At 58.1% G+C, this 23,657-nt stretch overlaps 2 protein-coding genes across 3 annotated transcripts; both read left to right on the forward strand.

Moving 5' to 3' along the window:
* Nucleotides 1-58: 58 nt before the first annotated feature.
* On the forward strand, nucleotides 59-2,033 carry MUSTN1 (musculoskeletal, embryonic nuclear protein 1). Its single transcript, XM_037134796.2, has 3 exons — nucleotides 59-375; nucleotides 1,381-1,513; nucleotides 1,734-2,033. The coding sequence occupies exons 1-3, from the start codon at nucleotides 367-369 to the stop codon at nucleotides 1,838-1,840; spliced, it is 249 nt and encodes an 82-aa protein (XP_036990691.1). The 5' UTR covers nucleotides 59-366; the 3' UTR covers nucleotides 1,841-2,033.
* Nucleotides 2,034-4,941: 2,908 nt separating this feature from the next.
* On the forward strand, nucleotides 4,942-20,652 carry ITIH4 (inter-alpha-trypsin inhibitor heavy chain 4). 2 transcript variants are annotated; one of them, XM_037134717.2, is made up of 23 exons: nucleotides 4,942-5,076; nucleotides 6,284-6,444; nucleotides 8,620-8,724; nucleotides 8,866-9,028; nucleotides 9,175-9,285; nucleotides 9,788-9,916; nucleotides 10,605-10,721; nucleotides 10,993-11,161; nucleotides 11,248-11,373; nucleotides 11,557-11,738; nucleotides 11,839-12,024; nucleotides 14,161-14,300; nucleotides 14,511-14,665; nucleotides 15,014-15,040; nucleotides 15,278-15,331; nucleotides 15,687-15,797; nucleotides 16,291-16,353; nucleotides 16,574-16,600; nucleotides 16,688-16,804; nucleotides 17,800-17,974; nucleotides 19,595-19,749; nucleotides 19,883-19,979; nucleotides 20,426-20,652. In XM_037134717.2, exons 1-23 carry the CDS (start codon nucleotides 4,987-4,989, stop codon nucleotides 20,493-20,495), a joined length of 2,730 nt encoding a protein of 909 aa, XP_036990612.2. In that variant the 5' UTR covers nucleotides 4,942-4,986; the 3' UTR covers nucleotides 20,496-20,652. The 2 variants fall into 2 exon arrangements, with proteins under 2 accessions (XP_036990612.2, XP_036990613.2); XM_037134718.2 differs by lacking the exon at nucleotides 15,278-15,331.
* The last annotated feature ends 3,005 nt before the right edge of the window (nucleotides 20,653-23,657 follow it).

The raw sequence follows: 23,657 nt of genomic DNA on the forward strand, positions 1-23,657 counted from the left end.
GACTGTTGCAGATGGACAACTTCTACTACCACACACACATTCCAGGACCTACATTCATAAACACACAAGTCACTGCCAGTCCCAGCACCTCCCACTTGAAAGCAGAGCAGCTGTCTGTGTCACCAGCGCTGCAGCCTCCTGGGCAGAAGTGCTCAGCGAGCCCCTAACATCTCCGAGAATAAACACTGAAGCCAGTGGCCGTGTGGACCTGAATCATAAGGAAGCCTGTCGGAGCAGGGGGAGTGACTTCCCAGGACTGGCAAGCGGGCTATATAAGCTCCAGAGGGCTGGACACCGCTCAGATCTCTCCCACCGGCACCGGCCTGCCAGAGGGGCCTTTGGAGCAGCTCTCCCACAGCACCCACCATGTCCCAGGTAGGGGGCCCAGCGCGGGTTGGGGGTAGGGGGTGGGTGGATAGCTGGACATGGTGTGTCTCGAGCTGAGTTCCAAGCATAAACAGGGCTTGGAGGGGAGAGCGCTCCACCCAGCTTACCCCGAGAGACCCGTATGTAGCTTGGGTTTAGTGGCAGCCCGTGGCTGGCCGGGAGGGCTGGAGGAGCTGTGTGTGCTTCAGAATCTCTGTGTGTGCCTCTATGTGTGAGGGGGCTGCCTGCGTGACTTGGTGTGTGCGTTAGTAGCTGTGTGTGTGTACATGTGTGAGGTGTACAGCTCCGTGCCCCATGTCTCCAGCAGGATGTATCTGTGCAGGGCTGTGTGGCCCAGGGTCCCAGCCTAAGCTCTGGGACCGGGGAGCCTTTGCCCCTGCCTCTAGGGCTTAGGAAGCAGTAAGGCCTCAGACTCCTGGGCACCTGGGGTTGAGGGGGAGAGTGGGCCCTGAGTCCAGGTATCCCAGCTCTGGAGGAGACCAGCCTGCTAAGGGGAGGGTTGTCCTTACTGCCTGCTCCACGGGCAGATGCTGACTCTGGACTGTGACTTCATGAGCATCTGATTGCTCCACCACATTCCACCCAAAGCACACGAGATAAATCCTGGCAATCTGGGAGGAGAGCAGAAATACCTAAGGGACCCCCGCTACCACCCAGAGAGCAGATCTTGGTATTCACCAAAAGTCGTAATTCGGCCTCAAAACTGCTCCCTTTGCCCATCGTGCCCAAGCTTGAGCTTGGCCAGGCAGACAGAGTGAGGCCACAGCAGCCACAGCATCACAGCTCCCAGTCTGGAAAGGTCAGAGGGACTTGGGTGAGAGGTCACGGGGTAATGTATAGTCAGAAAGGCTTACTGGAAGAAGGGGGCCTTGAATTGGCTTGACTTCACTGAGCAGGGAAGAGGGGTCTCAGAGCTGAGGCACAGAGGTGGGAAGGGGGGGTATCTCAGCCCGAAGGCCTCAGGTTGTAAGATGAAGCTCTGGACTCTCCAAGGCTGGCCCTCAGGAAGCCCCCATCAAGAAGAAGCGCCCCCCCATGAAGGAGGAGGACCTGAAGGGGGCCCGAGGGAACCTGGCCAAGGACCAGGCGATCAAGTCCAAGACCTACCAGGTCATGAAGGAGTGTGGTGAGTGTTCTCAGGGTGCTGGGGTGGGGGTTGCTGGGGGGGTGCTGGCGTGGGGGACGCAGATGTGTGTCAGCAGTGGTGGGGAGGATGGGGGGTCAATGGGTCCTTTCCAAGAGTCCAGAGCTTCTGGGCTCAGGGGTTGCTACCCAAAAGAGGGACCTTCCTTCCTGAGGAAGCTGGGCTGGGCCCCTGAGCACACCCGCTCCCATCCTCCTTGCAGAGCAAGCTGGTGTGGCCGCCCCATCGGTGTTCAGCCGCTCCCGGACCGGCACTGAAACCGTCTTTGAGAAGCCCAAAGCCGGACCCGCCAAGAGTGTCTTCGGCTAAGAGGAGCACACCAGTCCCCCAGCACTGCCAACACCCGAACACAGGAGTCTCCCCAAGATCTCGTTTATGCCAGAACTCACTTGCTCCCCGGCTGCCTCTGGGACTGCCACCCCTCCCCCACAGCCCTCGGCCTGGGGACTCCCACCAGCACTTGTGAAATCCCAATAAAGAGGATGCCTAAGCAGCTCCAGCATTTGAAGGGTGTTGGTTGGTCACTGGCCATAGCCCTGGAGTGCAGGACAGGGGGCGGCAGGCAGTGTGGGGTGTGGGCATATTCTGTAGCCTTCATGTCTTTTGGGAGGGTCCTAGAGGGTAAAGAGGTGCCGCTATGGCCGCTGCTATGTGCTAGAAAGAGCCATGGAAGTGGAGATCTGGTGCTGAGCTGTGTGGCCTCGGACCACTTCTCCCCTTCTGAGGCACAGTTGCCCCTCGCGCGTAACAGCGTTGAGCTGGAGCCCGTTGCCTGAAACAGTGACGCTGCTCGGAGGGAAGTGTCGAGGCGGAGTGGGGGCCTTTGGCAGAAGCCACGGAGATGCTTCTAAGGAGCCAGGGCCCTCACGACCCCCTCCCCCTGCACCTGTGCGCCGCTGCCTTGCTGTCCCATATCCCGCAAAGACAAAGCCACGTCAAGGCTCCTGTGGCCAGTGGCAGTCTGCTCCCTGAGCTACGTACCCCCAAACTCAGGGCCTGCCCCCCATGCCACTCCCACAGCTCTGCCTGAGCTGTGGGAGCACCGGATTCTGGGCTTGTGTGAGATCCTTCACTCTTCAGGCTGGTGTCCCCTGTGTGCACGGAGCTGTCAGATTCAGGGGACTCCAGAGGCCTGTCAGCTGTGACAGCAAAACCATGGACAGTCCAGGGCCGAGCTACCAGGGCCTGGGTCTGCAGATCCTGGCTCAGGGCTGTGCCTGCAGGGAAGCCCTGCGTGTCCCCTGGGCAGGTGGAGCCTCCTGCTCAGAGCTTTTCCCACGTTCCAGGCCAGGCTGGCCTCCTTCTGTAGCTGTTTCTGGGCTGGGCCTGTGTCCCCGTGCCCCCAGGGAGCAAGCCTTCTGTGGGCACCCGGCCGGGGCCTGCTCCTCGGCTCCTTGGGGAGGCTGTTCCCCGGATTGCTGAAGGACCACATGCCCCCATGTAAATCCCAATCATATCAGAGCCAAAGCACAAGCAGCAGGGCTAAGCACCATGGCGAAGCTTCCAGCTGCGGTCACGAGAAGGGAGGGAAACTTGTGTTGCAGCCACAGACAGCTCCAAAGTCTGTGATGCCCTGTCCCCGGGGCCAGACGCTGCTACCATTGACCAGAGAGGAGACCCCCTCCCAGCCCTCTGCAAGCCAGTCACCATGGCCCAGGGTCCCATGCAAGCCCCCAAGATGGCTGCTCTCGCCCCCAGAGCTACTGTCAGGGAGTCCTCCTTCCCCAGCCCAGGGCGTGGCAACTGGCCACGCTTCTGAAGCACCTTTATCCCACTGTGCACCGACGCAGGAGCTGGGCTTCTCCAGAGCCACCAGGGACGAAAACACCAGCTGCATCTGGATCCCGTTATTTACTCACTTTATTGCTGTTTGTTTTAAAAGTGTTTTGACTTTATTAAAGGAAAATTGAACAAAGTCATCGGTAATACCCCTGGCCCTGGGGCCACCCCCAACTGTGGGTTCGGGCTCACGACGAGGGCACTCACTGCCTTGGTGTGCTGATAGATGGGCTTTCTCACACAAGCTGTGATTTGTGGGTCCCCTTGATGTGACCAGCCTCCACATAGGCCGTGCGTTGCGTGCACGCCACCACACTAAATCACCTCTTTTAGGAGCCCCATCCTTTCTCTTCTGTTCCACACTTTCCTCTCAGTAAACTCCCCTGAGGGAGGGCGCTGGGCCACAAGGTGCAGGCATCTTGATGGCTCTCGGTTTGTATCGCCAAAGTGAAGGTCTCATGCAGGGGGCCTTGCTGGAGTTGAACCGAGAGCCCTGGCCAGGTTAATGGGGCCTGAACAGTAGCCTGGGAGCATAGGGAGAGAAGGGGTCTCCTGGGCACTGCTGCTCGCACCCCAGAAATAGGTGGACCCATCCTGCCTGGGCCCCAGTAAATGTGGCCCCACTTGGACACCCCAGGAGGTGCTCTGTGCTTCCGGGCCCTAGCACACTGACCGGACCCGCAGGCTCCTTCCTTCCAGAAGCTGCGCCCAGTCCTCTTCCCAGCCATCCCTCCGTCCCCCCCAGGCTGGGCTTATGGAGCACGGGCTGGCTCTGTTGTACAGCCCAGCCCAACGGAGCTTGCGGGTGGACCAACTGGTGTGGGGTGATAGTGACCTGGAAGTTTCTAGAACTTTGAGATGGGATGCCAATACCCAGTTCCCACCTGAACCAGCCTTTCCCCCGTATAGCTGGTCCTCAGATAACATCATTTCATCCAACCTCCTTTGGTTATAGTGCTGATACTGTAAAAAATTGACTCCTTGCCCGGGCCACCGTGTGGAGTTTGCACTTCCTCCCCACGTCTTCTCAGGTTTTCTCTGGGTCCTTCAGCTCCTCCCGCGTCCCAGAGGTGTGCGTGCGAGGTGAACTGGCACGTCTGCATGGTCACACCTAGCGTGGGTGTGTGTGAGTGCGACCTGCCACAGAAGGCTGTGCTGTCCAGGTTGGGGGCCCACGTTACACCCTGAGCTGCCAGGAGGGGCTCTGGCCACCTGCAGCCCTGGACAAGCAAGTTGGAAAAACATGATCTTGTTTTTATTAATCTTTCTTAAATATATATATAGCTCATATTTATTTCAGTGCTTAATATTAGAGGTGTTTGGGGTTTTTACTCGGAAGTTTGGCGATGTTTTTGTGACCAGCAATACGCTGTAGGAGCTGAGTTCATTTATATCAATTAGCCTCAGGTAAAATATACATCCTTTCACTTAAAACTGCAGTTTCCAAGAACTATCGATGATGACACTGAGGACTTACTGTGCATGTTCCTGTCCCCAGCCAAGGTCCACAGGACATTTGCAGTTTGCCTGCTTATCTGAGGCCACTGCAAGTTTTGGCTTGTAGATCCCGATTTCCCAGAACCTGCCCCCAAGGGGGCGGAGCAGCAAGCGAGTTACTAATTCATTCCCCACTTTCTCTCCAGTTCAGAAGCAGCCTGCCAGGCACTGGAGCCAAAATGAAGACTCCGGCCTCTGCCCACACCTGTGGCATCGTGCTGGTCCTGCTCTCGCTGCTGGCTGTCCTCCAGACCACCTCTGCCCAGAAGGTAGTGGGGGCCACAGGCGCCTGCGTGCACGCCTGAGTGTGAGTGATGTGACTGAGGCGTGAGTGAGGCGCAGGAGAGCCTGTGTGTGTAAGAGAGCGTCAGTACAAAGGGGTCCAGCCAGTGTGTGTGTGAAGGAAGTGGTGCTGACCATCCAGCAGGCACTGCCCCAGGGCTTTGTGGACACTCTGCCGTTCGTAGAAGGGGTGGTCCTCTGCCCCTGTTCCAGGTGAGGAATGGCAGCTCAGCAATTGCCCCTGGATGCTGGCAGTGGGTGGGGTGGGGTAGGTGAGAGTGGGCCTTACCTCTGCCCGGCAGGACGACCTCGATGAAGTTGTGCTTCGTCTGTCTCACTTTCCTCATCTGCGCAACAGGGCAATGATAGGATCTATTGGAAGAGTTGTTGGGAAAAAGAAACCTGTAACATTGTCAGGTGCAGTGCCTGGCACCGAGAGACGCTCATACGTGTATACAAGCCACTCGGCCAGTCACCCACCTCTGTGCTAAGCTACGTGTGCAGGTGGACAGGACTGGCATGTGCACAAGGTGCCACATGCAGGCAGGCAGGCGGTGCGTAAGGCTCCTTGTGTGTGCACATGGGAACCCTAGACCTGGGTTGAAGAACACGTGCCTGGGTCAGTGATCTGCGGGGATAGGCGGGGCCACTGGGGAGGGCCCGGGGCTACAGGGAAAGTGGGTAAAAAGATTCCCAGCTTTTAGAGACTGGACTCTCAATACCTCCAGATTCTCCCAGCTCCTGTAGGCCTCTTATGGGAGACTGGCAGCAGCTGTTTTCCTCAATTTCCGTGGAAGCCAAGGCCGCCAAAAATCAGAGGACTATTTGCTGCCCTTTCAGTGGGCGGAGTTAATACCATCAGCTTCCTGAGCCCACCAAGGGCAGGCTAAGCGAGAGTCCCCTCCCAGACTCACTGGGGCTGGAGCTCAGCCACCCACTGCGTGTTGACTGACCAGCCCCTGCCCCGTGCTGCTATAGGGTGGGGAGTGAAGCACACAGCTGCCTCTTATTTGAGAGGAAGGTTCATATATGAAATGCCCCAGGAGGCTTAGCCTGAGATCTGACCAGTTGCTCAGTCTGCGTTGGGGGCCAGGGCTTGGTTTGAGAGCTGGGTCAGGGCCCACTCTTAAAGAGTGCTGCCCTGGGCTGGACTGGCATTGAAGCGGTCCCGCCCTTCCTCCTTCACCGGTCCAGAATGACATCGACATCTACAGCCTCACTGTGGACTCCAAGGTCTCATCCCGATTTGCCCACACGGTCGTCACCAGCAGGGTGGTTAACAGAGGTGATACTATGCAGGAGGCCGTCTTCCAGATGGAGCTGCCCAAGAAGGCCTTCATCACCAACTTCTCTATGTAGGTGCCTTCCTGCCCTGCTCCCGTTGCCCCTCCCCCACCCAGCACTGCCACCCCGCCCCCCTGCGCCCTCAGGAGAAAAGACCTCATCCTGATGTGAGGCGTGTGCACTCCACCTGCAGGCACTGCAGGGGGCCAGAGGCCTTACTCAGGAACTTTGTGCACCCTCAGCGGTGTCTCCACCTGCCCCTCCACCCCCACTCCCTTCAGCCCTTCAGCCCTCCGTCTGTCCCCTCCTCACTCCACCCTTCCCTGCACCCAGCTCTCCCCACCTCCACCCCTCCATCCCTTATTCCATCTGTCCCTCCATCCCTCCCTCCCTCCATCCTTCCCTTCACACCTCCTTCTGCTTGTTCCTCCCTCTTTTCATGCCTCTCGTCTTCCATCCCTCTCTCCATCCATTCCTCTGTCATTCCTGAGTGCTGCCCAGGTGGCAGGTGGAGAACGACAGCATTTTTGTGTCTTTTGCTTTGAGGAGCATAGACTTGGGGCATCCTGAGGCCAGGCCCAGGCCAGAGGGAGTCACCAAAAGGCAGATCCCAGCTCAAAATACAGAAAATGTCCTAACCCCTGGGCTGCCTCACAAAGGAGCGATGCCTCGAGGTGCGGGACCTCCTCATCACAGAAAGCTCTAGGCCGTGCTGGTCCCCACCCCCAGCTGAGATGCTGTAGAAAGGGCTCTGCTGCTGTGGGTCAGAGGCCACACTGGGAGGCCCTGGGGTTTCTGTGGACTCTGTGAGCTGATGGTGATCCTCACCTCGTCCTTTGCTGTCCTTCCCCACCCTTCCCGACCCAGTTTTGCAATGTTTGCTAAACATGAAAACTCTCGTCTGTCCCTTTTCCCACAGGAGAGGCAGTGAGGAAAGGCTAGAGGGAGGCTGATCCCTGAAGCTCACGGAGGGTGACGGGTGAAGCAGGGAGCCTTTTTCAGGCTGGGTCCCCAGTGTACCCTAGGACCTCCGAAAAACCGCTGTGGGGGCCGGTCCCTGTGGTTTGCTCCTCCCTCTCCCTGCCTCTGCGCAGAGCCAGGCCCGTGTTGCCCCGGTCACAGCATGAGCCTCTGAGCTTCGCAGGCTGCTCCTGGCCCTGTACCCTGGGGGCCAAGGCCACCAGGTGGCGAGGCTCCAGGCCCAGCACATCTGCTGAGAGCCCAGGACTTGCACCCCTCTCTGGGCCCAGATCCTGTTGCCACATGAGATAGGGAAATGGGGGGCAGGGGGCCCTGCTGCTGGACCTGGCTGGGACCCCAGTTAGGCATCTGGGAGGAGAAGCCCTGCAGCCCACACACCAGCCCTGTTCCTAGCCCAGGGTGAAAGTATGGCCAGGAAGGTCCGTGTGGTGGGAGGCGGAAGACTTTGCCTTGATGTCCTGGCCGCCCTGCCCCACCTGCCCCCTCATGCTCCTGCTTTTTCATGATCCCCCCAGATGGAGCAGGGCTGTGTTTGCCTGCCACGTCCCCACTCACCCCACAAGGAGGTTCCAGGATAGTCATTTTCTCCCCAGGGGAACAGACTGAGCAGTCCTCTAGGTCCCAAAGAATAGCCACCAGGATAGTGTCCACACCCCTGGGAGTCCCTCCCAACAGTTGTCCAAAACCTACTTTCCCAGAGGCCCCCCCCACCCTGTACAGTACCCTGCCCTGGGCAGGTGGGAAGGGTTCAGAGCCTCTCAGCCCCGTGTCTCCCACTGGCCTGGGAGCCTGGCATCTCCTCGCTCCTCAGTCTGCCCCACACTGCTGGACACAGGGCTGGGTGCAAACCAGCTCAGAAGGCTCTTGCTGGTGATTGGCTGGTTCCTCTGGGAACAGTCTGTGAGGTGGAGGGGGCAAGTGGAGTGTGGGGCCAGACTGGAAGGGAGAAGAGAGGCCGGGACCCAGCTGAGCCCTGCCTTCTCTGCAACCTCCCCCGTCCCTTCCGTGAAGCTAACGTTCCCTTACACTGTCCGTGCGTCAGGGTAGATGGAGGCCTGCCATACCTTGCAGAGGCCATTGCCCTTACCCAGGATCCTGTACAGTCTTGTACATAGTAGGTGTATAATAAATGGGTGGGGTCCAGCAAAGGTGGGAGTTACTCTATCAAGAGGCACACAGAGTCCCAGAGAGGCTCCCTGGAGAAGGTGGGATTGGGGCGGGCCACCCCCACCAGGCTCTCTACAGCACGCACCCTCCTGCCCCAGGATCATCGACGGTGTGACCTATCCAGGGAACATCAAGGAGAAGGACGCGGCCCAGGAGCAGTACAGTGCTGCCGTGGCCAGAGGAGAGAGCGCCGGCCTCGTCAGGTGAGCCCAAGGGGGTGGCGCCAGTGGGGGCGGGGCAGAAGCTGCTCCTGCCTTCAGCCCTTTGGTCCTGTTTATCCCCCCACCCCAGTGTTCATACCCCACCTAGTCTAGAGGGGCAGACATGACGCCCCCCTCCCACAGGGCCACTGGGAGAAAGATGGAGCAGTTCCAGGTATCAGTCAGTGTGGCTCCTGCTGCCAAGGTCACCTTTGAGCTGGTGTATGAGGAGCTGCTCAAGCGGCATCTAGGAGTGTACGAGCTGCTGCTGAAAGTCCGGCCCCAGCAGCTAGTCAAGCACCTACAGGTACCTGCTGCTGCCCCTCCCAGGAGCCCCCCTAATGACCCCTGCACTGCCGAGGGCGGTCCCTTCCCCCTTCTCCCCCTCCCCAGCCTCCCACTAGGCCCAGCCCTGGCTCCTAACTCACCCAGTGACCCACTTCTTGCCTCCAGATGGACATTCACATCTTTGAGCCTCAGGGGATCAGCTTTCTGGAGACAGAGAGCACCTTCATGACCAGTGCACTGGCGAATGCTCTTACTACCTCGCAGAACCAGACCAAGGTGGGCCTGCCACAGTTGGCCACTGAGGGCGCCGAGGGGCCCGTTTTCAGGCCTGCCCTGTGAGCATGAATTTCCAGAGTGAGATGATTGGGTAGATCCTCTGAGCTGGGCAGGCTTCTGAGGTCTCTGAGTCTGTGCTGATTGATATATAGCAGACTGTGAGGGCAAGGCTGAAAGAAGGAGGGCAGGTGCTGGTTTGAACCCTGAGACCAGGGGACAGGGATGTGGAAAGGACACTGATGAGAGGGTCAGAGGACCAGGGGGAAGGGAGGGGCAGCTGGATTGTGCATACCCTGAGCCCAGCCTCTGCCTGCAGGCTCCGGGAGCAGGGGTCGCCCCCGGGGCGCGCCTGCTGGGCTGAGGCAGTCTACCTGACGGTTCAGCCTGAGAGTTCCCAGGGTTGGACCCACGGCTGCCCTGGGACTCTCACTTCAGACGGGGTGAGGGCGTTGCTGACATGGCCTCGCTGCTCCTCCCAACGTCAGCCTCGTCGTTTCTTCAGGCTCACATCCGGTTCAAGCCCACGGTCTCCCAGCAGCAGAAGTCCACTGAGCAACAGGACACCATCGTGGATGGCAGCTTCATTGTCCGCTATGATGTGAACCGGACCCTCTCTGGGAATTCCATTCAGGTGCGTGGGCTCCAGAGAGTAGAGTAACTGGGAAATCCATCCCTTCTCAAGAGTCTGAGCCTGGGTGTTCTAGAAGAAAAGGCAAACAAACAAACAAACAAACAACCTCCTGCTAAATCAGTGTGTGCACCAGGGGCAACACAGACAGAAAACAAGCAGTGTAGTTTTGCTGTCCCTGGAAGAATTCCCTTTCAGAGGGAAAAAGTTTCATCTCTGTCTACTAAAGAACTGCACTGCAGGGTTTCCCTTCTTGCCTTGACTGTCAGGAGGCTCACAGATTTGGTTTTATGCTCAATTGCAATAGCTTCATCCAGAGAAATTCTGGCATCATTGTGCTGCTCCTTTACTCTTTTGATGTACCTTGTCTTTGGAGTCTTAATGCTTTTGGCGGATGTCAGGTTTGTTATATGGGAATGTTTTAGTATAAATTGCCTCAGATATTCAGACAAATAGGAGGTAAAGTGGAAGTAGATTTCTAGTGGGCCACGCATGTGTAGGAGAACCTTCAGCAAGAGAATGGCCTAACAGATGGTGAGGATTTGGGGAGACTAGCAGTGGGACAGAGGTGGAGGGGCTTAAATGAGGAGAGCATGGGGACCCAAGGATTTGGGGAAAGGACTGCGGGTGGGGGCAGGGCAGGGCAGGACTGCAGCTCTCGTCACCTGGGCGCATCTCCCTCCGGTCACAGATCGAGAATGGCTACTTTGTGCACTACTTCGCCCCCGTGGGCTTGCCCACAATGCCCAAGAATGTGATCTTTGTCATTGACAAGAGCGGCTCCATGATGGGCAAGAAAATCCAACAGGTGAGTCCAGCAGGCCAGGGTGAGGCCCTGAAAACTCTCAGATGCCTCACACTATTAGCTCTGGTCCAGCAGACAGACCCTCCCTCCTCCATCTTCCTGATTAGGGGGCTCCCAGGGGTCAAGGTTGGTCAGAGCATGGGGCTCATCCTGCCTCTAGAGCATTCACCATGTCCCGCTCCAGGTACAGGCCTGGGAGTTCAGCCGAAGGGCACATGAACCCCCAAGGAGGCCCCTGTGAGACACCCACCTTGTCCTCCCTTCCCCTGACCAGACCCGGGAGGCCCTAATTAAGATCCTTGATGACCTCAGCCCCAAAGACCAGTTCAACCTCATCAGCTTCAGTGGGACAGCAACCCAGTGGAAGCCATCGCTGGTGCAAGCTTCGGCCGATAATGTGAAGGCAGCCAGGGACTACGCTGCCAACATCCCAGCCCAAGGAGGTGCGCACCACTGCAGCCATGCAGGGTGGGGGCTTCTGGGCACTGAGCCCCTCCTGGGAGCCATCCTGAGATTGTGTGCCCCTCAGGGACCAATATCAACGATGCGGTGCTGACGGCCATACAGCTGCTGGAGAAAGCCAACCAGGAGGAGCTGCTGCCGGCAGGGAGCATTCCCCTCATCATCCTCCTCACTGACGGGGACCCCACTATGGGTGAGGGCATTGCCAGCAACTCCAGGGCACACGGCCCTGAGAGGGCAGCTGGACCTCCATCCTGGCTTTGCTATGGGACCTGCAAAGGGGAGGGGTTCCCTGAAGCCCCTCTGGTTCTGAGATTCCAAAAATATCCCTTGAGCAAATCTGTTTTCTCCCCTGTGTCCCAAACCCTGCATCCAGGGGTGACCGACCCCGCGAAGATCCAGAAGAACGTGCAGGATGCCATAGGTGGCCAGTACAGCCTCTTCTGCCTGGGCTTCGGCTTCGACGTCAGCTACGCCTTCCTAGAGAAGCTGGCGCTGGACAACGGCGGCCTGGCCCGGCGCATCTATGAGGACTCGGACTCCGCCCTGCAGCTGCAGGTGCCCGCCTGCCCCTGGGGGCTGTGCGAGGGAGGGACGGCTCCGAGAGGCAGGCAGGCTCCGTCCGGCCCTCGTGACACCACCGCCCCCGACCCTGCAGGACTTCTACCAGGAGGTGGCCAACCCACTGATGACAGCAGTGACCTTTGAGTACCCAAGCAACTCTGTGGAGGAGGTCACCCAGGACAACTTCCGGCTGCTCTTCAAGGGCTCCGAGATGGTGGTAGCTGGGAAGCTCCGGGGCCAGAGTCCTGATGTGCTCTCAGCCAAAGTCCACGGGCAGCAGGTAGGTGTGGCCGGCCATCCTGGAGGGGAAGAGTGGCTGGAGCAAGCATTCAGAGGGGCTGGGTTCAAACCCCAGCCCTGCCAGGCTCCACCGACTGACCTTGAGCAAGTTCCAAATTGGCCCCTGTTACTTGTGGATGACATCAGTCTCCACTACATGGGCTGGTGGTGGAGAGTTGATGAAATAGCGCTGTGGTTCCCCTGAGAATCACACGTGCTTGCCTGCACGTGGTAGGTGCTCCGCCGCCCACGTGTGTCTGCGGAGCCAGGGCGCGGGGGGTGCTGGGTACCCCCCACCCCTACACCAGCCCTCTGGGGCTGCAGTCCGGCTCGGGGTGCTCTCCCCTCCACAGAGGAGCAGACCGAGGTCCGACTTGTCCAGGTGGCACTGCAGCCGGGCAAGACCCCGGCTCACCTCACGGTGCCGTGCCCTTGTCCGGTCCTCCCTGCCTGTGCCGCAGGGGCCCCCTCAGCCCACAGAGAGAAACCGAGCACCTGCTCTGCTCCAGATCCTTCTGCAGGCCCTGGGGGGCCCTGGGGGCCTGCTCTCGTGGGAGGGACAGTGTGGGTGCATCGCTGTACCCACGGGGACCTGAAGGTCGGGTGTCCCTGCAGACGAACCTGGCGAGTCAGGAGCGGCACAGGAGACCCAGCCTGGCCTGGGGATCAGAGAGGGCTTCCTGGAGGAGGCTTAGCTGAGACTGCGGGATGAGTAGGAGGTGGCAGAGGCCAGATGGTGAAGTGATGGAGGAATCTTTCAGGCTTGTGTGGCAGGTGGGCAGGCTGTGTGGGGAGAACAACAGGCAGACAGGGCCCAGGGCCAAGTCTCGGAAGAAGTGCCCAAGTATCACGATGAGCAGCGCGTTCAGGGCGACCAGCCTGCCCGGCTTCAAGCCCCGCTCTGCCCCCTCCTGTTGGGGACTTCCCTGCTCTCCCTGTGTCTCAGTTGCCTCCTGTGTGAAAATGAGGATTGGTCGCTCTACACACCTTGTAAGGCTGTTACGGGGGTCATTCCTGGCCCTGTGTAGGCGTCCCATACACGTGAGCTGCTGGTGTCACCCCGTAGGCCAGGAGTTCCCGAAGCGCGGGACCCACAGTGACCAGGGGGAGTCACAACATGTCTTTGTTTTAGTGACTGTGCACTTATTTTAATGTGTCTTCTGAAAACTATAACTCAAATCTCAGACCTAAGCTTTCACAGGTATTGCTTGGGAGAAAGCCAAGTGAAGAATGTTAGTCTATTTAAAGTCTATTTAAGGAAAAACATCAAATAAATAGCTGTACATGTGGATAGGACAACATTTGTGCAGGTGGCCTGCACGTGACAAGGTTTGGGAGGCCTGGTTCGGGTGAGAGACAGAGGAGGCTGGGCCCAGCAGCAGGGACAGGACTGGTCCCCACTGGAAAGGTCTGTAGCCACTGTGGGGGTTGTGACAAGACCGGGCTGTGGCCCCTGTGCCCCAGACTCCATCTCCCAGGGGGCTGGCCAGGTCGGCCCCACCCTGGGGCAAGGAGCAGCAATCCACCCAGAACTTGGGCACACGCCTCGCCATCACCACTGCACGGTGCCCAGTCCCAGCAGATGGCACCAGCTTGGTCAAGGGGACAGCTTATCGGAGTAGAAGGGACCCCAGATCCTGTCAGGGCCACGACACCTGAGTTCCCTTCTCAGCCCTGCCTCTGACTGCTGAGGAAGGCACTCCCCTTTCTGTCCCCAGGTCTCCACCTTTGGGGTGGGGGCGGGCTGTGTCTGGGGACACTTTCTGCTCCAGACTGCGCTTGCTGCTGTTCCTGCGCTGGCCTGGATCCCAGCCCTGCCCTCGTCTTCCTCCCCAAAGCTCCACCTGATCTGAGCCCCAGTCCTGCCCCTGCCCGGCGGCACCTGCAATACTTTCTGCCTTTTCTCTCCACTGCCTTATCAGCCTCGGGGACCCTGTGGCTGAGCCCCTCAGACCCTAAACTCCCTCCCTGTTCCCCACTCCACTCGAAGGAAATGTGGTCCCCACAGCCAGTCACAGCCAGTGCACGGGCCCTGCCCCGACTCCAGCCAGCCTTCTCAGGGAAGTGCGCCGAAGCACTGGGCCGGGTGCGCACGTCAGGCCCTCACACGCCAGCCCTGGCGGGCTCCTCTTTCCAGAGCACGCAGAACATCACCTTCCAAACGGAGTCCAGGGTGGCAGAGCAGGAGGAGGAGTTCCGGAGCCCCAAGTACATCTTCCACGGCTTCATGGAGAGACTCTGGGCGTACCTGACCATCCAGCAACTGCTAGAGCAAATGTGGGTGACCCGCACCCCCAAGGGTCCCCTGGGGTGGCTACACACAGCCTCAGGTCCTCCCCGAGCTCCTCATGGGCAGTGTGGCCCAGCTGGCATGGGGCATCCCCTAGCCATGCAGAGAGGGTCCGTGGTGCTGTGTCTGAGCTCCATTCTCACTCCCCAGCCAAGCATGCGGGCACCTGCTGAGCCTCTCCTGCTCTCCTCCCACAGGGTTTCCGCGTCAGAGACTGATAAGCAGGTTCTCAAGACCCAAGCTCTGGGCTTGTCGCTCAACTACAGCTTTGTTACCCCCCTCACATCCATGGTGGTCACCAAACCTGAAGGCCAAGAACAGTCTCAAGTTGCTGAGAAGCCCGTGGAAAATGGTGTGTGTGGGAGTGGGCTCCTAGCCTCTGGGGAGCCCAGACTTTTGACCCAGTGTTCTCCCCGTCCCCTCCGAACATCCCAACAAAGATCCTAACCCGGCTGCCAGCTCCCAGAAACCTTGGGAGATGCATCCCATTTCACTGATGAGGAAACTGAGGCCAGTCTCCCAACCTTTCTGAGTTCACTGCACCTATGTAGTGCTGGGGTTGGGAAGCAAGGTTAAATACAAGCACTTTGAATGTATCAAAAAACAAAACAAAACAACTGTGTATCTCTCTCTCTCTCTCTCTCTCTCTCCATCTCCTCCTCCATCTCATTCCCTCTCCCCCTCTTTTTGTTTTGTCTAGAAAACAGTCACAGGAATGTTCATGCAGGTAAGGGCCCAATACCCTCAAAGGTACGTGACAGTTGGCTGATGAGGGCCAAGGGCAACAGAACCACAAAGTCACCGGCCAGGGCCCCTCCAGCCCTGCCCCGCTAAGAGGGGCTGTCATCTGCCCCAGCACAGTGGTGCATGTAGTCACCTGTTCATTCAGATACTGGCTGTCCTGGGCACGAGGGGCACAGTCCCCATCCAGCTGGATGCACACGCAGGTCTCTTTGATTTCCAGGTCACGCTGTCTTCAGACTTCATTCCTTGGGACACAGAGGGTCCAGACTACTAGGTAGCAAAAGAGGAGAGGGAGGGAAAGGGAGACGGACAGAACTTTGACCCTTGTCACAGACTGGTCTCTGCCCTGACTGTTGGGGGAGAGTGACTTGCTTAGCTCCCCTGGCTGGTGGCAGGGCTGGGACTCAAGTGCAGGTGTGTCTGACTAGGAGGCAGCTATGCAGAAGAGTCCACTTTTACGGCTTTGAATTTCTCCTGACCGCGGAGGGAGAGACTCTCAGAGTGCTAGGTGTGGGGGAGGGAGCCACTTGCCCTCTTGACGTCCTTCTCCCGGGGTGGTCCCAGAGCCTCGGCGGTGGGGACCCATGACACTGCTTGACAGAAGACTGCAAGTGTCAACTTTTCTAAAGCTGGAGCTTCCGGGATGCCACCCCGCTTGCCGAAACTGAGACAACCTGGACCTGTCGCTCACCGTCATTTTTATGTACCCCCTCATGACGCCTTGGATTTGAGCCTGCCAGGTGAGCCTCTCTCCCGCCTCGGAGGGCCTCGCTTCCTCAAGGCGATAGTGAAACCCGCGGGCGGCGCTGAGGGCCCAGGCCGGGGAGAGCGGCTGTGGGACGTGACGTTCAGTAACGTGGCCTGCATTTTCACTGAATTGGATTGATTCCGTTCTGGAGGCTGGCTCAGGATGGAGCCTTCTAGAAAGGGAAGGCTTCCTTCATTCCCAAAGCCATTAGTGGTCCCATGAGCTGTTTCTGATTTCCAAATCTGGACTCAGACACAGCCACAAAGCCAGGCTGGACCTTGTCTCCTCAGTGCTTGTCCCGATAGTGTGTGCTTCTGTTTGAAAATCTCCTTGCAAAGGTTCTCCTAGGTTGGGTGCGTGTGGGGCAGGGGTCTCGGGGCTGGAGCTCGGTGGTGGGCAGGTGGCAGTGATGGCCGGAGGGCATGCCGGTCCCTCTGAATCCTGAGTGCCTTCTTCCTTTCTGTTCCTCGCTGCTCCTGTGCTAGTGCCTGCCTTAGCAGATCCCGTTGGAGACTTGTATGATGATGTCTCGGATTTAAATATCAAAGGTAAGCTCCCACACCAGAGCCCCTGCAGCACGCTGTGGCCCCATAGCAGAAAGACACTGGGACAGAGAGCCCGGGATCTCCACGAACCCGTTAGATGGGTTTCTGGAGGTCAGAGAGGAGACGGAACCCTGGCCACATCCATCCACTGCTCCATCCTCAGCTCCCCCACCCCCAGCACCCCCAGAAGGGGAGCTGAAACCCAGACTTTTTCTTCTTTCAGAAACACATCCAATAGACCGATTACCAGGTAAGTTACTAGCTCTCCTCAAACCCCTTCCCATGCCTGCCCCCCAGCTTGCTCTGCCTGCCCCAGGACCCTCATCTGCTGTCCCAGACTTGATCCAGGCTCCCACGGTCATCCTGCCACTGCCCGGGCAGAGCACGGACCAGCTCTGTGTGGACATCAAGCACACTCAGGGGCCAATGAGCCTGTTCTCGGATCCTGACCAAGGTGAGACCCTGAGCAGTCATCCACCCAGAGAAACCCAGACGTACCACCCATTCCCAACTTGCCACCCTGGACACAGCACCAGGACACCTGCCCATGGAGGCACACGTGCCCCGCGTGGGCCTGTCCCAGGTCATGGGTGGTCACGCCCCTGAGCACCGACACCTTCGCTCATACCTCCTCCCCACAGACCTTACCCTGGGTGCCATAATGCAGGGCTGTGTGGCCTGGCACTTCAGGGTGACCAGCTGTGGGTTTGCCCCTAGGCATGGCCGTACTTCAGGGGCAGAGAGATGCACCTGGGTGAAGACAAGCACAGTGGCCTGTGGTCAAGGCCCAGAGCACTGTAAAGACGAGCCCAGAGGAGGAGACAAGAGCTGTTTGAGGGTCAGGGCAGGCTACACGGGGTCACACAGGAGTGACTGGGCCTTGGCAGACAAGTGGGGTCCACCAGGAAAAGGAAGAAGGAGACGGAGCCCAGAGCCCTAAAAGAGCGTGGCAGGGCGGTATGAGTGCGTGGAGGAGGTGAACAGTAGCCGGTGTGGGTGGGCTGACCAGCCGGCTTCCCAGCCCCAGAAGGGTCTTCCTGGTCGCACTGAGGCATTACGTCAGACGTGGGGACATGCAGTCCCCCACTCCTGCAGGCCATGCGGGCCGAGTCCGTTGGCTCCCTGAGGCGGGTACTGATTTCCCCGTCTGGCTCCTGGTCAGAGTACCTAGCTCAAGGCCAGGCACACTACAGGGGCTTTAAAATGTTAATTCACTTCAAGCAAGGTCTCCCTCCCGAGAGGGCTCATCTGACGGCTGTCACAGGATGTGGGGCCCTCCCAAAGTCAAATGTAACCAAGGGATGAGAGAAAGAACTGTGGAAACCAGGCTCCAGGGCCAAGACATGCTGGGGGAAGGACCGTTCTGGGGGACGTAATCAGGGAGACCTCCCGTTCAGGCCGGTACCCAGTGGGGGCCATGGCTCTGACCTCTGCTCCTGGCTCTCTCAGGGATCGAGGTGACTGGCCAGTATGAGAAGAACAAGGCCCAGTTCTCATGGATCCAGGTGACCTTCAGGAAACCCCAGCTGCAGGTCCACGCATCCCCTGAGCACGTGGTGGTGACTCAGGACCGCAGGAACACGGCGTACAAGTGGAAAGAAACGCTGTTCTTCATGGGGCCTGGGTGAGCCTCGGGCTGGGTACCGGCAATGGCCTCTCGGGCTGGGTTAGCTGGTGACAGTACTGAAGGTAGCCCGAGGCCACGGGCTTGGGGATGGAGCAGTCGGGCTGGCCATGAATCATCCGCAGTGGGCTGTACCCACAGGTTGGGCAGAGAGGTGGAGAGCCCTCCATACCCCTGGTGCTCAGAAGGGCACCAAGGGGTTGTTCTGGGCAGCCGGCTGCCCTCACACCTAACCCAGGTCACTGTCCCATGTAGGGGACAGTGTGGTTTGGAGCTAGCTCTGCTGCTAGTCCTGTGGGACCCTTGGCAGGCTGCTTAGTCCCTCCTAGCCTCTGTCTCCCCGCTCATAACTGGGGAGAAACACCCCATGCCTGAGTTAGAGATGAGGGAATGTGGCCAGGGAGCACTTTGCCCAGTAGAAGGGGTGCTGCCCACTGGGCACGCCGGAAAGCAGCTGTGCACGTGGCAAGCTAATGCCGACAATAATGAGACGCTGAAAGTCACTGTCCACCAGGGGAGGTTATGAATGTTATTCTTAGCACACTCCTGAAGCCCTGATGAGGGGAGGCACGCCCGTCTGGCGTCCAGCACCCGGCAGCTGGCAGGTAACAGAGGTGGATGGTGACCTCTCCCGGGCGGGGCTGCCCCACTGTAGAGCCTTCCAGAGACAGCTCTCCAGCTCTGGAGGTCACGAGGGGCCTGCGGGGAGGCCGAGACCCAGGCCCTTTTGGAGCTTTGCTCTCCGAGCCCCTGGCCTGCGCTGAGTACACAGAGCCTTGTCTGTTCCCCTCCGACAGCCCTTCAGGAGAGACTGGTTTCCACCTGGGAGGTCAGTGAGCATCCAGCACCTCTGAGGGGCTCACCCCAAAAACCCCCAGTTTTACAGACTTTAAATTTCTGGTTATCTGATAAATATACAAGGCCTTGGACATATACACCAGAAGGTGGAATAAAGAATTCCTATTAATGGTAGTGACAGAGAGTCCGCACACCTTCACAGACCAGAGAAGACATACATGAAGAAAAACAGACCACACCTCTTATCCTGAATCACACCAAGACGGTATAAATTCAGTGTATGTCCATTTAAAATAAACTCAGCGGAACAGCAGAGCCTTATTCAACATGCTTGAAGGAGCCTAGCATTCCTAAGAAAAACATGAAAGTGTAAAAATTTCAGATTATTTTAAGTAAAAGAGAAGGGGACAGAATGAGAGTAGACTTACTCTTCTAGACATTAAAACATACAACAAAGCACTGATCATCAAAAGAAAGTGGCAGTGGCCATAAACACAAAGGGGACAGAGTGCATGTGCCAGACACCCCCTGAGTCACAGAAAACGAATTCATGAGAAACCAAATCTCAGAAACCCAGCGGGAAGGGAGCTATTACTTTGTGTTACAAATGCTGGGATCATCAGATATTATTACATTAACTTTAGTCCTGGTTTACTAATGAGAAAACTGAAGCTCAGAATTTTTCATTGACTTCCTTTGCAAGGCCACAATAGGGGTTCCTAAGGACGAGGGGGCAGCCCTGGCCACTCCCACCCCAGCTGCCAAGGTCCCCGGGGGTGGCCCCACGCCTGCCTTCCTCTCAGAAGGCTGTGTCTCCCACAGCCTCCTGATGACCATGAATGAGGGGGGGCTCCTGCTGCTCAGACGCCCAGACAGAGTGACCATCGGCCTGCTGTACTGGGACGGCCCCGGGCAGGGCGTCCGGCTCCTTCTGCAGGACACTGACCGCTTTTCCAGCCACGTCAACGGGACCTTTGGTATGCTGGCCATGGCCCTGGCTCAGGGCATCCTCAGAAACCACCTCTGCCTTTGGGCAGGCAGTAACTCACCTGTGTGTGCATCCCTGTCTCCGAGTCTTTATCCCTTGCTGACTCACCCTTTGTCTCTCAGGCCAGTTTTACCAGGGTGTGCTCTGGGTGCCTTCAGAAGCAGCTGATGATGGCAAGCGAACACTGACGGTTCAAGGGCATAACCACCCTGCCACCAGGTGACTCGGTGCCCACAGACCGGGGCCGAGGGCTGGGAGGCTGAGAGCTGGGCCCTGAGGGCCTCCACCTCCTGCCCTTGCCCAGGAACTAGAGATAGTCAAGGGTAAGGTCAGCGCCTTAGACACACCTGACCCAGCTCTTAGTGCAACCCCACAAAGGATGGCCAGCTCAGAGCCACAGGAAGCACATCAGTCAGAGACCACCAGGGTGAGTCGGGGGCCATAGGAAATTCTCTGAACCTTTGGAGCCCTGCACCCTGGATGCCACACAGAACTGGGTCACCTGGGGTGACTGGGCCTTGTCAGCCTGTTTTGGAGGGAATTCTAAAGGGCCCAAAATTCCACCCTCCATGTTCCTGTCCCCAACTCTCACCCTCTTTTCCCACCACACCTGAGATTTGCTAACTGTCTATCTGTCTGTCCGTCTGTCTGTCTATCCATTCCAGAGAGCCCAAGCTGAATTACCAAGAGGGGGCCCCAGGAACAGAATTTTCCTGCTGGACTGTGACGCTGTAGTCCTGATGGGAGGAGCCACCCGCGCTGCCTTCACACCACACCACTCTGTGCAGACGGCTGTCCTCCTGGGACCGCGGGGCTGCCTGTGGGGCCTGAGCCACGATGGGGAGGGCAGCCCACTTATTACAAATAAAGAAAGGCAGCGTAAGCAGGGGAATGAGCGTCTGTGGTGCCATCTTGCCAAATCCCGGGGCTGCAGAACCGTGTTCGGAACACTTAGCATCATGCAGCGTCAGAATCTTCCACTATAAACCCCTCAAAGGCCCGCGGCCAGGCACCCCATGAAGAGCTTTCAGTCTAGTCCCTTCATTTTACAAAGTGGGAAAACTAAGATTTAGAGTGATTAAACCACCCATGTATGGTGTCACTCCAGCCCCTAGCATGGGGCCCAAGGCAGGAGAACATTCTCTGGGAGCAGAGGTTCAGTCTCGGTCCCTGAAAATCACTTTTGATTCTCCCCACTCCCAGAAAAAAGTAAATGGGTAGAAGTTCTCAGTAAGCTTTTGGGCCCCTTTCCAATGGGGTTTCCAGCACAATTTGATTTTCACTCCTGTGCTCGGGAATAGGCCTGTCTGCTCACCACCTGTAAAGAAGCTAGCATTGGAAGGCAGAGGAGATGGAGGTGAGGTCCCCGTCCCAGGAAGGAAGCACATGTTCCAGGAGCCGCCAGTCCCGTGAGGGGGGACCCAGGCCTCCGACTCTAAATCCTGTCCTACCCATGCCCCTGGGTGAGGCACCCCAAAGATGCCACCCAAACCCCACACAGGCAAAGCATTCTTAAACACATTTATAATTACGCCACCTAATTCTTTAAAAAAAATAACAAGTCTTTGGCTAAGAAGTAAAAAGAGAATAAACCCCCAAAACCATGAGAATAAGAGAAGAGCAAAGCAGGAGGAGAGTTAAACCAGTGGCACCAGCACGAAGTTTTGCTCTGAGCTCGTTTGCTTGCTAGGAGGAAGCAAACCAGATCATCAGGGGAAACATTCTTTTCTCAGCTCTTGAGCTCTACTGGGTGTTTACTGAGTGAGTCTTTCTAGAAGGGTCAGTGGAGAGGCTGGTGGGAGGTGCCCAGCAGAAGGTTTCCAGGTGCCCAGGGACACGCCAGCTGCCTCCCCATCAAGCCTGGCCAGCCGGCAGGGGCACCGGCTGACTTGCTGCGAGACGAGGGTGCAGCCCCGGGAGCTCCGTCACGCTTGCTGTGGGGCAGCTCTGACACACCACGATGGGAGAGGGGTGCCCGCCTCGCCCCCCAGGACACCATCGCCTGGGCTGGGCTGTGGGATTCGCCCAACGGCACAGGGGTCGAGGGTGACTTTCTGGCCCAGCCAGCAGAGCAGGTTCCTGTGCGAACAATTGGACGTAGGTCTGTGCCTTCATCATTTTGTGCACTGCTTTCCAGTCCCTGCTCAGAGTGCTGTGGGTACACCGGGCACCGTGACAGACAGCGCCTACTGGGACAGCAGCCACCCAGAGAATGACCAGGTGCCTCAAGGAGCCCAGAGCAAGTCATCTCGCCCTACCAGGGAGCATCAGGGAAGGCTTCCTTGAAGTGGCATAGCAGGGATTGAGTTCTGAGGAACATGGAGAAGTTGGACCAGCAGAAAAGCTGAGTAAGGATACAGGTCTAGAGCCAGGATGCTGCGCACGGCGTTCAGGACAGGGAAGGGAAGCCGCAGAGGTGGAGAAGCAGGGCCAGGCCGGCGTGGACTGTGTGCGCCTTGCCATGGAGCATGACTTCTATCCTGAAAGCCAGGGGAGCTGCCCGGGGCGCCCCCAGAGGCTGCAGACAGGGCCAGGCCTGACCGGAGTGATAGGGGGCTGGGGCGAGGACAGTCTGCCGGGAGCTGGCCTGCGTGGAGGGTGTCCCTGACTGTGCTGGGGGAGGAAAAGGGGCAGATTTGGGCCAGGGTCCTCCTCTGTCTTTCTGCTACCCCCCAGGACTAGACTGCTAGCTGCAGTGGCAGGGTGAGGATAGGGACTTTAGAAGGACCAGAAACTGTACGATGATCTGTCTTCACACCCTCCAGCTGGCAGGAGGTTTCTCCTCATTTCACATACTTGTGAAAACCGGCCCCAGGATGACTGGCTTAAAGCTATGTAGCTCCTCAGCTGAGCCAAGAATGAATAGGTGGCAGGCTTGCCCACTTGAGGACGCCCCTTCCCAGGCCTGGGCCCTTTGCGCCAGCCCGGCTTGGACACCTGCCACGTTCGCTCTGGAGCTGGTCTCATGTGGTCCCTCCCAGTGCGGCAACAGCCTCCAGTCCACAGTAGCCTCTCGCAGCCTCCTGGCGGGGCCTTCTCTGATGATAAATGTTTCTTCCGGGACTGTGCCCCAATACCCTGTCCAGGACCCCAGGCTGGTGTCCCTAGGAAACCCTAGCCTGGCTCGGGCAGAGGGGCCCCTAGAGTGGGAGGCAGGAAAACACCCTCATGACTCACGGCCAGATCCCATCCCCACCTCACGGACATTCACGATCCTCCCCAGGGTGACTCCAACCCCCTCCAGCCGTGCTGTGCCATCAAGCTGCCCACTGCTTCCTTCAGTGGGGTACCCTCTGAAGCATTCCTTTAGCCCCTCAGGCAGAGAGATCAGCAGAGGCAAGGAATCTGGGGCAGGAGGGGTTCTGTTTGCAGGACTGGAAGCACTCTGTGTGTCTGGAACCCAGAAAGTAAGGGAAAGCGCCCTCTGTGTGGAGCTCAGGAAGTGGAGAAGCCACAGGAAGAACTTTGTCTTTGTCCCAAGAGCAAAGGGCGGGAGATGCCATTTACAGGGTTTTAGGCAGAGAGCAATGATCGGTTCTGCTCTGTGAAAGCTCTCTCTGGAAGCTGGGAGAACCAAGAAGGGGCGGGTCCCATTGTTCAGGCGGGAGAGGCTCCCAGAGCCCCACGGTCCAGGAACCGCTCTGACCCCCACGCCACCTGGGACTTGTGACAGGGCAGCAAGTGGTCTTCGTGGGAGGTGACTGGGGGGTCCTAGGGATCCCCGGCCCTGCTGGAGGCAAACTTAGGGCACCCATGGAAACAGGAACTGAGTCACTAAGCTGTGCACCCCCAGATCCTCACCCAGGACGTCGGATGCATCTGATGAGCGGATGGGTGATTAGTGGGTGGGTGGATGGCATGCACGTTTAGCTGCAGGTGGTGTCTGCCCTGGAGCAC

Source organism: Artibeus jamaicensis, unplaced genomic scaffold, assembly GCF_021234435.1.
Source record: "Artibeus jamaicensis isolate MK-2021 breed Jamaican fruit bat unplaced genomic scaffold, CSHL_Jam_final contig_519, whole genome shotgun sequence".
Classification (NCBI taxonomy): Eukaryota; Metazoa; Chordata; class Mammalia; order Chiroptera; family Phyllostomidae; genus Artibeus; species Artibeus jamaicensis.

What these genes read in the sequence shown, in the direction of transcription:
- MUSTN1 (XM_037134796.2), top strand. An exon ending in CCAGGTCATGAAGGAGTGTG is followed by an intron (nt 1,514 to 1,733) that starts GTGAGTGTTCTC and finishes TCCTCCTTGCAG; the next exon opens with AGCAAGCTGGTGTGGCCGCC.
- ITIH4 (XM_037134717.2), top strand. Translation starts at nt 4,987, where the DNA reads ATGAAGACTCCGGCCTCTGCCCACACCTGTGGCATCGTGCTGGTCCTG. An exon ending in AGACCACCTCTGCCCAGAAG is followed by an intron (nt 5,077 to 6,283) that starts GTAGTGGGGGCC and finishes TCACCGGTCCAG; the next exon opens with AATGACATCGACATCTACAG. An exon ending in CAGAGGGTCCAGACTACTAG is followed by an intron (nt 15,332 to 15,686) that starts GTAGCAAAAGAG and finishes ACTTTTCTAAAG; the next exon opens with CTGGAGCTTCCGGGATGCCA.